General features: G+C 38.2%; 1 protein-coding gene across 1 annotated transcript; it reads right to left on the reverse strand.

The window, feature by feature from the left end:
* Positions 1-1,511: 1,511 nt before the first annotated feature.
* LOC140227062 (uncharacterized) lies at positions 1,512-7,174 on the reverse strand. Its single transcript, XM_072307495.1, has 5 exons — positions 7,049-7,174; positions 5,552-5,603; positions 4,578-4,765; positions 3,207-3,353; positions 1,512-2,196 (listed from the first exon to the last, which is right to left on the reverse strand). Exons 1-5 carry the CDS (start codon positions 7,172-7,174, stop codon positions 1,963-1,965), a joined length of 747 nt encoding a protein of 248 aa, XP_072163596.1. The 3' UTR covers positions 1,512-1,962.
* Positions 7,175-15,273: the final 8,099 nt, after the last annotated feature.

The raw sequence follows: 15,273 nt of genomic DNA on the forward strand, positions 1-15,273 counted from the left end.
TGTAATATTCTCTTTTGCGTTGGTCCATGTTTTCTCTCTCTCTCTCTCCCTCTCTCTACTCCTTTCTCTTTCCTCCTTTCTTTACCAAGCCACTCTTCCTATCTTCTTTTGCTTCTTTTGATAACTATACTCGTCGGTGAGGCCGGATTTGTGTTTTTTTTTTCCTTTGAAGTTTGACAAACATTTTCTACAAAACTGGAATTGAGTGCGGTGATTGATCATTCATAGTGAAGTAAAGAAAGCAAAGAAAACTTTATGCAAAATGAAGACAAAGACATTTTCGTTATTTCTTTTTGTTGAGGGAGGGAGGGAGGTTGCGCAACCAAACTAATTTTTTGTTACGCTCTGAAGCGCAATGATCGCTGTAAGCGTGAGTAATTTGCATGTGCATGTGACCAGACAAAGATTTCGCCTAATGAAGCAGTTTTTGGGAAAAAAAAATCATGTCCATGATTTATTAAATAAACCGAGAGTATATGAGTCGACATGGAATCACAAAGCGGTTGAAATAGATCAGTCCAACTTAGAATTACAAGGTCAATTTGTCATTGCAGTACAACTAAAGTAAACAAAAATCCTATATTTCAGTGTTGCTGAACACGCTTTGGTCCTTCAGAGAAACAAATACCAGATAACCATAACAATAAAACCTCCACTTGCTCAAGGATTCCCGTTGGATAGCGCTAATGATAATTGTAACCGTGTTACAACTACAGCATTCTAACTTACATAAGACGTTTATTGTTACATTATGCAGATAGCTGAAAGGGAGGCTGTTTTGATTCTCTGTTTCCATACAGTGGGTTGATTAACTCTTAAGACATAAATTATGATGCAAAGTTTGCCATCTTGGAGAGCAGTAACTCGGAGTCGATTGTGTTTTATCCAGATTTTTACTTTCTCGACTAAAGGTGGCGCTAATCAGTTTGTCTCTGTTACGTCCTCTCTTCGTTTTGATCCGATGATTTACCAGCCTCCATGCAGTAAAGTGAGTTATAAGAATAAAGGAATTTGTAACAGCAAAATCAGAAAACATCTGTAATTTCACTCTCTCCGCAAAACAAATCCTTGTCTTTCTTATAACTCGTTTTATACTTGAGGCGAATGAGAAATATGAAATAGACCAAAGGAGAGTAAAAGGAGGTAAGACTCTGACATTGGGTAATCGTTCAAACATCATCGTGTCACTATCAAGTACCGGCAGGTTCGAATCAGATTCTTGCTCTTTCACTTGGTGTTCATGATAATACGAACCGAGCATGCGATCATTATATTCTGCAGAGTAACAGCTAAAAAAAAAGACGATATAAAATGTATGCAGTGTTACATTTGTTTCAAGAAAAAAAAAAATCGATGTTTGTTTGTGTAGTTGTTCGATTTATTTTCTTCAACATAATTTCAAGCATGAGTCAGAATTTTCAGTATTACCTCATAGAAAACATCAACAATATATCATAGATATCCTTACCATTATTTTCTTTCTGTTAGAGACACTCTATGATATCATGCAAATTAAGCGATTTTAATGCTTGCGTATTTTCGTGGGCCCTTATCATGACCGGTATCAACACGCGTACAACCGGAATGAAATTGAGGAGACGTCTGGAAGGGTCTACACGCTCTATATTAAAATGTATGATAAATATGTACCTGGATATCTAATGTTTTTTCACTTTTTACCAGTATGATTGATCATCAAAATCATACGACAGTATTATACTCCACTGCCCTTTTATTCTGACGAAAATACGTTGATTAATTCAACTGAAATGCAAGACGTGTTCCTTTAAGCCAGTCTTTCCATTTCCCGAAGTCATAGCACTGTTCTAGTTCAAAACCATTTGCATAGACCAGCTTGTGTCTGTAGATCCCGTCTGTGAATTATTTAGAGTTGACGTGGTCGTGGTCGTTGTTGTAATCAAAGAACAAAACGTGATGACGTGTTGTTAGTTTGTTTTCCTCTCAAAAAGCTAGCACAACGATAGGCAGCCCACGGTTAGAGAGGAAGAGCCCGTGTTCCTTCTCGGAGACCGTGGCGAAGATTTCCAACAGGCTCGAGACGGCTCCCGCCACGGTTTTCTTAGCATTGGTGCCTCCCAAGTCGGTCTGCACCCAGCCTGGACACTGGGAAAAGACCAGAATCTTCTCATTCTTCAACACAATGCTCAGACTCTTAGAGAACATGTTGAGGGCGGCCTTCATCATTTGAATGGGACAAGAAAGAAGAAGGACAAAAATTAATATCTCCTTTTTGACTTTTTCAACATCCAACACATTGCAAGATTATATCATATACAAAGCACATCACACACATTGAATTTGAAATCGAGCGCTCTGAACAAACATGTTTGAATGCACGGTCAACCCTCTTTATAACGACGTTACTGACGTGACAAGGGAGATGACAGTCGTAAAATTAAATTGTGACATTCATTGTGTCATCACCCAATTCTTCGAGACAATTAAACTGCTGCTTTGTTGGGTTCTGCCAGCAATACTGAGTGGAAATGCATTCATGAACTTATTTGAAAATTATTTTTAAAAGGGTTTGCAGGCTTTGAATTCTTCCATCCTCAAAACTCTGAGATATTCCGTCGCTCTCTTGTACTGTGTTGCAACATGTTCATGTTCATAATTGTCAATCGGTTGCAAAATTGTAATAATACTTTTTTTCTGTTCTAATACATGTTGATTTCTTGAACTAACTTTGAGAGCGCAATTTCAATTTGTCGGCGATCTAATTAGTTTGGTAGGCCTACATCTCTACGGGATTTGACTTTTAATGAGTCCGCAGTTCCCCACTTATCCATCAAGTCACAAAAATAAGAATTATTGGTTTTGGTCTGAATCTTTTTATCTCTCATTGCCATTATTTCCTAAGGTAGAACTTTTTTTTTATCCAAACCTCATTTCGGCTATATATTATCGTTATTCATACCCAATAGCAGAATGTTATTGTCAATCGCTAAATTCATAACTGCTAAATTGGCAACTCATTTACAGGATAAAAGTCAAATTGACATTTTTTTCTGACCTATAGTGCAGATGTTTTATGAGTTAAAGCAGTTCCAAAATCCTTTTCCAATATAAGAATTGCAGAAAACGGAAGAGTTGCCAATTTAAATATTGGCAATATTATAATTTCTGGAGTAAAATTGCCCATAGACGTAATGGGCTCATGCATATTCATGAATGTCGTCATTTACTTTGCTTTCCCTGTACCCGGGGAAACCGCCCGAGCACTCGGTGATGCCGCCCATGCCGGAAGAGATGTTGATGATGGCCGCTCTGTCCACGCTGAACTTCTTTATCGGGCTTCGCTTGGCCGCCAGTTTTAACAGGGGTAGAAAGGCCTTGGGGTGGAAGTAGAACAGAACGTAGAACAGACAAATAATTCCATGCAACAACTAACAAAAATAAATGAGCAGCGTTGGACGCTTGATCATTTTTGTTGATTGTGTTCAAAAGAATATATTTGTATCATCGTGAGAAGACAAGCGCTTGATCTAATGAGGTAAAAAAATAAAAATCAATGGTGAACAAAGTGAAAAGCTGAAAGATCATTCGAGAAACAAACATGGAGTGTCGATGAATATGAAAATCTAAACGGATAAGTAATACTGACAATGAGGAGATTTTACGTCGGTATCAGAAAAAAAAAAACTGGATCACGTAAAGCGACAAGTTAAAAGCAAATTGGGGTAATGCTTTGATAACGGTCATCAGCAGGGTATACAGCAAAATATAAGAGGAGAATCCAAAAGCAACTCAGCAGTTCTTCGAAATAATCGTCGTTTTGTGCTCATGAAAAGTCACATAATGAATGAATGACCAATTTATTATTTTTTAAAAAAAAAATGTTTGCTGTAAGATACGTCGACTATGCGATGCAGACCACTCTATATAGATGTCACATTCTTGTTACATTTGGAAGAACAAAATTTGTTAGAATCACCTTCAGTTATTTTCTTGTACAATTGATTTTGTTTATCATAACTTGTTACAAAACGGAGGTCAATTGTCAATTTGTTGTTTGAATATTAAATACCAGTAAGCGTGGGAATATAGTTGGCCCGAATTATTTGCTGCCCAAGGGTACATTCGAAAACCAGAAACTATAGATAGCACCGGTCAGCGAATGTGTGCATCAAGGTCTATGCTCATTGGTAACGGTCGACACCAGTCGATATTCTTTGGATATGTATCTACTTATACACAGATCACTTATTTTATCCACACAATTCGTCAATGGGGATTATCCAATAATGTATATTATCATCTGTATAATGGGACATTTTATCAACGCATTGAAAGCGCGTATTGTTGTCCTCTCAATTTTTACCGTTCAATATGAGAACATATTGAAAGAAATGCACACCGAATGTATTAATTTCGCATAGGCTACCATATATCCGATCTGGGACAGCTTTCCCACTCAGTGGTATTCCAAAACCAACGGGTCTTTATTCGTAAGTATATAGAAAATGAAAACAACAACAGCAGCAGCAGCAGCAACAACAACAACAACAACAACAACAACAAAGAAGAAGAATAAAGGCGAAAAGCTGACGTCACACCTGCGTCATCATCATAGGGCCAATGAGGTTAGTATCCAGTATGGTGGTCAACTCTTTCCTGGTGATCGTGTCGTACTTCTCTCTTGTGGCCATGCCAGCGTTGTTGATCAGGAGGTTGAGCCCCTCGTCGCCCAGCTGCTTCGATACCGTCTTGACAGCCGTCGTGATCGTAGCTTCATCCTGGACGTCTGGGCGATCAAACAATTCGCAAAGAGGAAACATATAAATCTTATTTAAACCGAGGAGCAACTCGAGCCATTGAAACGCAGATTGGCGAGTTTGAACTTCCCAGTAATTCTGTAATTAGCTCCATGTTGTCATCTGCAACCACATCTTGAAGAAAATTTCTTTTCAGAATTGATTACGTGAACATGTAAACTGTAGGTTAAAAGCTACACAACGTATCTCTACAATGGGTCGCGGAATACTTTTGACTGAAAAAAAGTAAAGAAAATATGGATAAAGAAAAGAGATATGCTTTTCTACAGATCACCACTAGGTTTTTGTTGTTATTTTTAGAAAGGATAACCAAGACATTAAAACTAATAACGATGAAATATTTATAAGTCCTGATGTACTCCCATGGTACGAATGTTTTGAATGTGTTTTGGAGATAATTCAGAATAAACAGGGTGATCTAGCATAATCACCGAATTTATGTACAAACAAAACATATTTTCTGAAAAGGGGGACACATTACCTAACTGAACTATTTACACCACGCCTGAAGGGTTCTTGATACAATAGAGCCCAGACTACAGTATATTTCACTTTGCCCTGTAGTGCATGGGTTCCGCTGTGTACATTTTTCTTTAGATTTTACTGGATTTCTTTTTCTCCTCGCTGTTTTTTTTTTCTTTTCACTGCATATAAGACTGATATCCTTACTATATCATCGATATGATATACCCGCACAATGAAAGGACTTGCAAACTAAATCCAAAAGAAAAGAAAAAGTGATTGTCTGTGCTTACCTATCTGAATAATCTTTACATTGTCGTTTTGGGCTGCCAGAGCTTGCAGTTCCTGTGATCCAGTATAGAAATGACAGGGGTTACTACATTGCAGAAAAAGTTCGTGGTTAGAACATTACTGCGTGATATCAACATCGTTACGTAACTGCTTATATCAAAACATCTAATAACTATCATCTTCACATAATGTAAAAAAGTAATGAATGTATAAAAAGTTGATTCTTGGGGTTATTGTCAGCATTTCTATACCCTTGTCTGGAACAAGAACCTCAAGTCTCTGTCCTTAGTTCGCTATGGCATTGTATAACGACCAACCCCAATGATGGATGACTTGGGTTTTGTCTGATGTGTGTCGAGCGACTATAGTGAAGCCAATGTGCAAATACGAATTGCGTAATCACTGTACATTTCAATAAAGTGGCGCCCTTTCGAGCATGTCGAAAAAACAATTCAGCATGACTTGCAAAATGTTGTTTTGTCTCAGCATCTTTATGTAGTGATGGCACATGTTATATATGCGCGATTTTATAAACGAAACGTTCATTCGGAGAAACTGCACAGGGCAAAAAACAAACAAACAAGCAAATCACTTCTTATATCAATTACCTATAGTGTACGTCTGTAGCAATTTTGATTGCATTGCCGTATCATAAATGGTGATCACACTGTTACTTGAGTATTGGACATTGTTGGAAGCAATGATGCATAGCGGTGGTTGAATGTGCATAAACTTTCTGATTTACTTTTCGCTCCTGAAATACAGTCAAAATAATCTGTCCTAATTATCGTGCGAATAATGGACTACGTCATCTTTAACTACACGAGAATGTGTTGGCTTGTGCAGTAGGTGCGACATCAAGTAGCCTACTTACAGAAATTTTGGTGTCAGTTAATTTTTTTCCCATTTTAATTGACCCTTACTATTGGATGTAAAATTGCCCGAATCATACTGTTATATACGATTGGTGATAATGCTCCAGACTGCGAAATTAGTATTCACTGAATGATAATTAAGAGGCCAAATACGTGAATGCTAACAAAGATTAATTGGGCTGTTCTGTGTTATATTGGCTCAAACTTTAATATTTGCTTGACAGTAATTGAATCACAATCTCCTAGCAAGAGAATCTAAAATTATAAAGGTTTTGAAAGAAGTGCATGATTTGACCTCATTATTGATATGCCCTAATTTGGAGTCATATATAATTATCAGTTTGCCCATAACGGGCCATGCATCTCAGTACGTGTAAACGCATAAAACTTCTGAACTTTGTGTCTTTTTCTCATATAACCGCGGGCATTCTTTTGATAGGTGAGCAAGTAAGGTTTCAGAATTCATCCAGACATATTTCACACAATAAACATTATGGCCAGAACATCAAAAATAAAAAAAGAACACCTATACGTATGTGTTCTTTGCGTCTCATGTCCTTTACGCCGAGAAAGACTGGAAGAAGATGGAAGAGAAAACGATATATTGTAATGACAAGAGTTTACCTTCGCATTATCTGGGTTTCTGCATGTGGCGAAGATGTGAGTCAGTTTCGGCGAGCGGCTGGCCAGCTGGCGCACTAGCTCCAGCCCGATACCCCGACTCGCTCCCGTCACCAACGCGCTCTGCATGGCACTAGATGAAGACGTCGTCGACGATGCAATGAATAATATAAAAAAGTGAAAATTATTAAAAAGTTAGGAAATCCCTTGCAGCACACAAACAGGTATGTTTATAAACTTTACGGATGACACTTTCACTCTCGGTAGTACGATCTTTTTAGTACAAAGACCTGACATGAGAGGTACTAAGAGACGTTCTACCCAGCGATGCTGCCCAATCAACCGCCAATGGGTTCGGATGATGGGAAGGTTGTTTATCTCCCACCCCGCTGATTGTTCTATGAACACACGACTACTGAAGGGACGTAGTGCATAGTTTGCTGGTCTGACCATGGAGCTACTAACAGCCCCAGATTTTTTCAAGGATTTTGACCCGGTTTTGTCGAAAAATCGTGGGATTAGCCTCCGATCGCCTCCGATTGCATCGGAGGCGATCGGAGACGATATCTGCGATCGTCTTTTCTTTTAATTTTTTCCCCCTTGGTGCTCCCCTTGGCATCTTCAAAATCTTCAAAATCTTCTGTCACAGCCTCCTGCAGCAAGAGCGTCTCAAACTTTTAGCGATCCGGTCGGAGGCGCCCTTATATACACGGCGATTTACTACGATTCCACCGTACGAATCGTCGGAGACGATCACAGAAAGCGTACGAATCGTCGCAGGGCGCCTCCGATTCAGTCGGAGGGCGCCGGAGACTACTCGCAGACATTGAATCTCAACCTGAATTTCCAATCCCACACAGAATCTTGCGACTAGTCTCAGATTATTCGGAGGACGCCTCCGATTAATCGGAGGGCATCGTAGGTCATCGGATATTGTGTCTGGGATGCCAAAAATGGGTGAAAAATCTTGCGAGCAATCTTGCAATTTTAAGTTCAAAGTTAGGGACCGCGACGGGTGTGGCGATGCCTAAAAAAATCTGCGACAAGCCGCAGGCGTCCGGAGAGCGCCTCCGACGGGTGCAAAATCGTGAGATCTGTCTCAAGATTTTGTTAAAATTTCCCGGGTTTTACCCATCGCCGACGCATCGCAACTGATTTGTGACTGGCCCATTACTATACCTCCTTGGTCAGACCTCGACGGTGCATTTAAAGGGTGTGTAGAGTTCTGGTTGACGTGAGGATTTAGCTTTTAACGTTTTGCGAGATATTCAGAAATCACTCTATCACGTGTCTACGAGATGTCAAAGAGCATGCAATTCTAAGGGGTATCAAAAGTTTTTTGATGAAAATCGGTTTTGAAATGGCTGAGATCCAAAAACAAGGTGAAACAAAGAGATCCTAATAAAAGGCGTGGCCTGTCGCCTTTTATTATTTTCACTTTTTTGGATATCTCAGTCATTTGAAAACCAATTTTCATCAAATAAACGTTGAATCCTTTTTAAAATTACATGCTCTTTCATATTTCAGAAGAGGTTTCTCATTATCTCACTAAGGAATGTTCAAAACATGAATCCCCACCTCAACCAGTACTGTACAGTCCCTTTAAACATTTTGGGCCCAGTGCAGATACTGTTCAATCTCCATGATTCGTTTCTACGATCATCAAAGCCTTCTGTATATTTATAATATCCATCCTAAATACTAAACCTCTTTGTGGGATAGTCGTGAACAGCATTTTAAGACTGTATCAATTCTTCTTCAGGAGATTGCTTAGTGGCAGTCTAAATGATAGGTGTCGTATAGCGCAAAGACCTCAGTGTAAAGCTGAACCGAGACAACGTCGATTGAGGCATTCTCCATAATATTTATTCTGTTTAACGGCATTTTTGGACAGAGAAGAACATAACATCCAATAGCATGAATAGGGTGAGAAATAACCACAGAAGTGAAGAAACCAAAGAGCTAAAAAGTAAAACGAGATCTTCTATAGCGGGGTTGGACTACATTTCTTTTTCGGGCTGGCAAAATTTCAAAGTTAAACATTGAACACCGAAGAGAAAGAGAGAAAAAGAATAGTTAGTTTCGAGTCCTGCCTGTATAGTCTATGTAGTACCACTACTGACAGAGTCATGATTGAGTCAATTTAGAAAGACGGATGGAGCGCCGTCATATGAAGTACAATGCTATATCATTGTGGTCAAAACCGAGACGAATATTGCGGCTTCATCAAAGTGTGACGTACCGGGTTATAGGGACATCTTGATCAATATATTGCAACATTGTACTTCTATTTTGATTGCCATCGAGGTGACGATGTGGTCACTTCACAATTCCCAGATTGAACTGGATGTAAATCTTCGCTAAAATTCCTTTTTGGATATAAAATAGATAATATGTTTCCCTCGCGTTAAACCATAGGCACCGCGCAAGGACAGAGCAAAGTTGACTAAAGGAAAATGAAACATTAAATAGATGATGACTGGCCGAGGGGAGGGAACATACCGAATGTTCCACCCGAAGGGTTTGAAATGCTATTGAGGGAGGTTATAAGTCCCGAGACGAAGTCGAGGGATAGATAGCATCCCGAAATAGCATTTCAAACCCTGAGGGTTGAACGTTTGGTACATGTTCCCGACAACAAAAGTCATCATTGGTTATATTATATGGGTTAGTCAAATCTGCTTTTTCACATTGTATGGAATAGGCAAATTTATCCTATCGATTGCGTGAAAAATATGATGGTTCAATCGTTTGGCATCGTTTGGCATTTGTTACGTGAAAATGTTTTCCCATGGGAGAACATTACAAAAATGTTCTCTTATGGGCGAACATAACCAATGTGCCTCCATCACGTGACTGTGTTTAGCCAATCACTAACCGGTATTTGACTAACCCATTCAATATAAATACTCTGTGAGCGTATATCATGTGTGTGGATTGAGTTCATTCAGCAATGTAAGTATAACACACGAGTCATTAATGGGGGCGCTGTGGCATAGTAGATAAGACTCGGAGAACCCGAATTCGATTCCCGCCCTGCTCACGTCCTTGGACAAGATGTTTTTAGTCACCATGCCCCTCTCGACTCAGGTGTAGAAATGGGTACCCGACAACGCTAGGGTTATAACAATTGCAGAGTTCTCTGGTAGAGCAGGGACAACACTGAAGAAGCTACCCTGGACAAAGAAGACCTTATTATTATTATCATTATTATTATCATTATTATTATTGTCGTTATCATAAGGGAAGTTTAAGGAAAATCGAACAATCAGTTGAATTGAAGAATTGAAGAATTGCGAGTTTTGAAATTTAACGGTTTTACCATTCCCTTTCTTCTGAAAGTGGTAGTCCGATGCTGTTTCAGTATCCTATAGAAGTGAAAATATGTTGAATTTTCTTCGTATTTTCCTTATATCTTTTTTAATTCCTTACGTCACAAGGTGTTGTAGCCTTCTCATCAAGCAGTCAAGCAATGTTTCCACCAAAACTTTAAACATTCATAGATTTTGAAGGGACGGTCAAATTTTCCTTCAAATTCGCTGATGTGTTCCATCAATATTGACAAAAGTGCAAAATTAAATCAATTCATCTGGACTTACTGTTTTAATTCAGAGAACGGTTTCACGTCCGATCCTGATGGACGCTTCATCAGCTCGTCATCAGACATCGTCTGATGACGAGCTGACTGGCTGATGAAGCGTCCAGGATCGGACATGAAACCGTTGAAAATTGGTTTTGAAATGGCCGAATATCCAAAACAGAGGGATCCTAATAAATAGTGTGGGACCCACATTTTATTACGATTTTTTCGTTTTACTTTGTTTATTAATGTTTCAGCTATTCCAAACCCGATTTTTATCAAATAAACTTTGAATTCCTCTTAAAAAGGTATGCTCTGTACTATTTCATAAGTGTTTTCTTGGTATCTCGCAAAAAAAGTTAAGGCCCAATTTTCATCTCCACCAATACTGTACCATCCCTATAACAGCTGTATAGTCTTAAATATTTAATCATTTTGGGTCCAATGGTGATGAAAACTAAATTATTTGTCTGAACAGAGATACCGTGAATATGATGTGTATCATTTCATTTCATTTCATTTCATTTCATTCATTTATTTAAGCACGGCAACATACTTCAGTCCAAAGACTGTTCATCCGCAGGTCCGTGCGGATAGAATACAACATAGATATACAGAAATGAAAAAAAAAAAAAAAAAAAAAAAGCTCATACATAAAATAAAAAAACAACAAAAACATAGAAAACAGAAAAACATGGTGATGAAACTATGGCACACATTTCAACAGAAATAAACATGATCAATCAAAGATAACCATGTACAGTCATTATACAAGAACATCGCCGTAGTTTAAAATGAAAGAAACGAAAACAAAGGAGAGTTCAGGAGAGAGAGACAGAGAGAGAGACAGAGAGAGGGAGAGAGATAGAGAGAGAGAGTGAGAGAGAGAGGAGATAAAGAGAGAGAAGCGCATGCAAAGGGGAAAAAAAACTGAGAAAGTTGTCTATTAACAGTTTCGGTCAAGTGCATTTTTAAAGCTTACAAACGTTGGTTTTTGTTTCAGTTCCAATGGTAACTTATTCCAATGTATTGATCCAAAATATGTCAAACTTTTATGTTTGAAACAAGTCTTAATCAAAGGTAACACAAAATTTAACGATGAATTCCTTAAGTTATAGCTGAAAACTTTGAATTGAAACATATCAAACAAATTTCGGACAAAGCTTGGGTGCAATTTTATACATATAATATATAAAGTATGTTTATTTCGTCTCTTATCCAGTTTATCAATGGGTAGTGCTGTGTATAGTAAATCAGTAGGAAACCTAGCTTGTACGTTTAGTACAGCACGCAGTGATCTATTTTGAAGAATTTGGAGTCTTTGAATATGGTATTTCTTTATATTCCTCCATACAACATCACAATAATCTAATTTACTTTGAATAATTGATTTATAAAACAAAAGAGCAATATTATCAGAAATAAAAGACCGAATTTGTTTCAACAAATACACATTTTCGCAGTACTTTTGCACAAATAATCAATATGTTCATTCCAGTCAAGTGATTGATCAACATAAATGCCAAGATATTTGCAAAAAGAAACCTGTTTAATGGTTGTGTTATTAATGACTATATTGATATGTTGCTTTTTAACTCGCTTATGTGAACCAATTATCATAGCTTCACATTTATTGGAATTTAAAACTGAATGATTACACTTCAGCTATTTAGATATGTTCCAATCGGTATTAAGTTTGGCTTCGATTTGACTGATTCTCTCTCCAGAAAAATAAATGCACGTGTCATCCGCGTACAACGCAACAGATGAATGTTACAAACAGTTGGGTAGGTCGTTAATGTAGACCATAAACAAAAGAGGACCGAGATTGGACCCCTGTGGGACGCCACACCTCACATTTAAAGGCTGGGATCTAACTGCATTGACTCCAGTGTACTGAAAGCGACCACTCAAATAATCCCCAAACCATTCACAGGCGAGAGGACCCATACCAATCAAGCGCAGTTTGTCAAGAAGTGTAGAGTGTGGTCGACTGTATCAAATGCTTTTCGCAGGTCAATAGTAACCATGCCAACGAGTTTTCCTTTGTCCATAGAACTTAACCAGTCTTCCATCACTTTTAGGAGGGTGGTCTGAGTGGAGTGTAGTGAACGGAAACCGGACCAGAAGAGTTTTAATGGTCAGAAGCGTCGACGATAATTCAGTGTAAGCAAAGTACAAAATTTTCACATCGTGGTGTCTGAATTGAAAACTCCATTTGGATTGCAGGAGGAGCCAACTCTTAACGATGACAGAACGCCATGAGTTAAGAAGCTAAGAGGAGACCAATCAGAGCGTGTGAGAACCGTAAAAAAAAAAGTATGCCATGTGTAGTACTGTTCATATTACATTCGAGTGCCCTCATGGAATCACAATAACAAACTTACAATGAAGTAGATTATACCTAGAAAGTATATTGTCCATAATAGATTGGGAACTTTGTTGTGATCAGTCACACAAAATGATAAGAAGAAAAAGAAGAAGAAGAACATAAAGAAAGACAGAGAGAGAGATTAAGAGGACAGAAGACAGAAGCATAGAAAGACGCAAGATAAAAAGGCAAGACACTACCTATAGGGTTTATATCTGGCAATGCACAGAAGCCATAGCGAAATTCTCAGGTTTTTCGGAAAAGGGTTTTCGTTTGTACCCTTTAGGCAGGTGTGATAATTAAGATGCACAAAAGAATTTCTACATCTGTGATTGTTATCCGATGCTTTATTCAGTTAAGGACGAGAAATATTATCATTTATTAAGATTGCGAACTGACAGTTTGACGGCATGATAAACCTGCTGACGGAAGTGGGGTGTGCATGAATCAGTCACAATTCACAACAACATAAACCAAAGTGTTTTATGAATGATAGACATGACTTGTGTCGTGGTTGTTACACAACACGCACACACATTTACTAAAAGTCCATGGGCTAGTGTAGAACCCCCCCCCCCCCATTTAAAGGGACAATTAAAAATGATGTTTCCTGAATAGCTCCGACGACCAGTGATCAGAATCCACTTTTTTGTTTGTTTGTTTGTTTGTTTGTTTGTTTGTTTGTTTGTTTTTTCTTAGTGGTGGGTGTGGGCTCCAGAGCCGTTTCCATTGTAACGCTCAATGAAAATAATAGAATCTCATATTAATGCTTATATCATGTATATGATATCATATTAAAGTGCATAAGATTTCCTACTCAATAATATATCACTCTTTGTGGTTCTTGAAAATTAATGGTCACCTTTGAGGGTCAAAATGTTACTTTCATCACTTTTTCTTCTAAAATTGAAATAAGCAAAATATGTTTCATTAAAAAGAATAAACAAAATACAATAAAATAGATGGACATTTTCCAAGAATAATCCTCAATTGATATATGTTAAACGGTCTCTTAAAAATCATTTTGATTGTAACTTAAATCACATACACCTACACACGCACATAATATTTATATATAATATTCAGGGAGGTGCAAGAAAAGGAGAGAGACAACTCGTTCGTAATTCATGCAAACATAATTATGTTTGGTTTCAAAGCGTTATAATGGGATGTCTATCATTCCACTATACGCTTTGAAGTCATGCTCTGCACCGCTCTAGTTGCAAGGCGAAGTTCGGAGACGAGGAACGCATTCCACCTTTCGTTGAATTACAAGCTTTATTCCCCGTAAAATTTTAAATGAAATACTCGAATTGATTAAGAGTAGTTTAGGAAAGAATTCAATATTATAAACATGTATTTCTAGTTCCAGGGCCCCCTGGAAAACAGTACTTGATTACTGACGGGGCCACCCTGTATAAATAAAACGAAATAATAATAATGATAATAATAATAGTTTCTCCGTAATGCGCAAATCGAAATGAAATGAAAATTAGGCCCTCTTAAAAACCTAATATTTTTCTATAATGCGCACATTTCCACATGTTAGTTTTCTATCCTTTAATCTGGGATATTTTGATCTTTCAAATAAAGTACTCCGCTAAAGCGTGCTCCAGCGTGCTTTTAAACTATTTGCTGTTAAAATTGTCAGTTTTACACTGCATTTTGATTCGCTGCTCCAATTCAAGGTACACAAATTCATTGTTGCCATCACATTGAAAGAGAAAGAGCGAAATGCAGTGGGGGCAAGTATTCTAGATGTGAGAGCGCTAGTCCCGATTATCGATGCTCTCTTTTGTTAAAGCACCTATTTTCCACCTGTAGTTAAGCGCATAACTTCTCGGCGGTGCCGCGCATCCTTCAAAGGAGAGCAGGAGTTGCCTCTCCTTTTCTTACACCTCCCCGATGATATTATATGAATGTATACACAGTACACACGCGTAGATATAATGCATAATACACAAATATGCGAGTATATTCTGTGCATGCGTTTGTGTTGTCGCGTGCATATAGCCTTTCTCATTTTTCTCGTAAGATGAAGTCATCTTCGACAGCTGCACTTTTCATGATCCGACAACGCAACCAGTCCACGCAAATGTCCCCTCTGTTACCCTGATAGGGGAGTGGGATCCCTTACTCACTTATAATTAACCCCTGCTGATCTGTCACGGTCGAGTTTTTAGACGGGGCGGAGCTCCCCTGCGTGAAAGAACTCCGTTTGTCATGCACAAAAAGTATCCCTTATGACCAGCAGTGATTTTTATCGAGCGGGTTTAC

The sequence above is a fragment of the Diadema setosum genome, chromosome 4, assembly GCF_964275005.1.
Source record: "Diadema setosum chromosome 4, eeDiaSeto1, whole genome shotgun sequence".
Taxonomy (NCBI): domain Eukaryota; kingdom Metazoa; phylum Echinodermata; class Echinoidea; order Diadematoida; family Diadematidae; genus Diadema; species Diadema setosum.

What these genes read in the sequence shown, in the direction of transcription:
- LOC140227062 (XM_072307495.1), bottom strand. Translation starts at nt 7,174, where the DNA reads ATGCAGAGCGCGTTGGTGACGGGAGCGAGTCGGGGTATCGGGCTGGAG. An exon ending in GAAACCCAGATAATGCGAAG is followed by an intron (nt 5,604 to 7,048) that starts GTAAACTCTTGT and finishes ACTGGATCACAG; the next exon opens with GAACTGCAAGCTCTGGCAGC. An exon ending in CCGGGTACAGGGAAAGCAAA is followed by an intron (nt 2,197 to 3,206) that starts GTAAATGACGAC and finishes CAAATGATGAAG; the next exon opens with GCCGCCCTCAACATGTTCTC.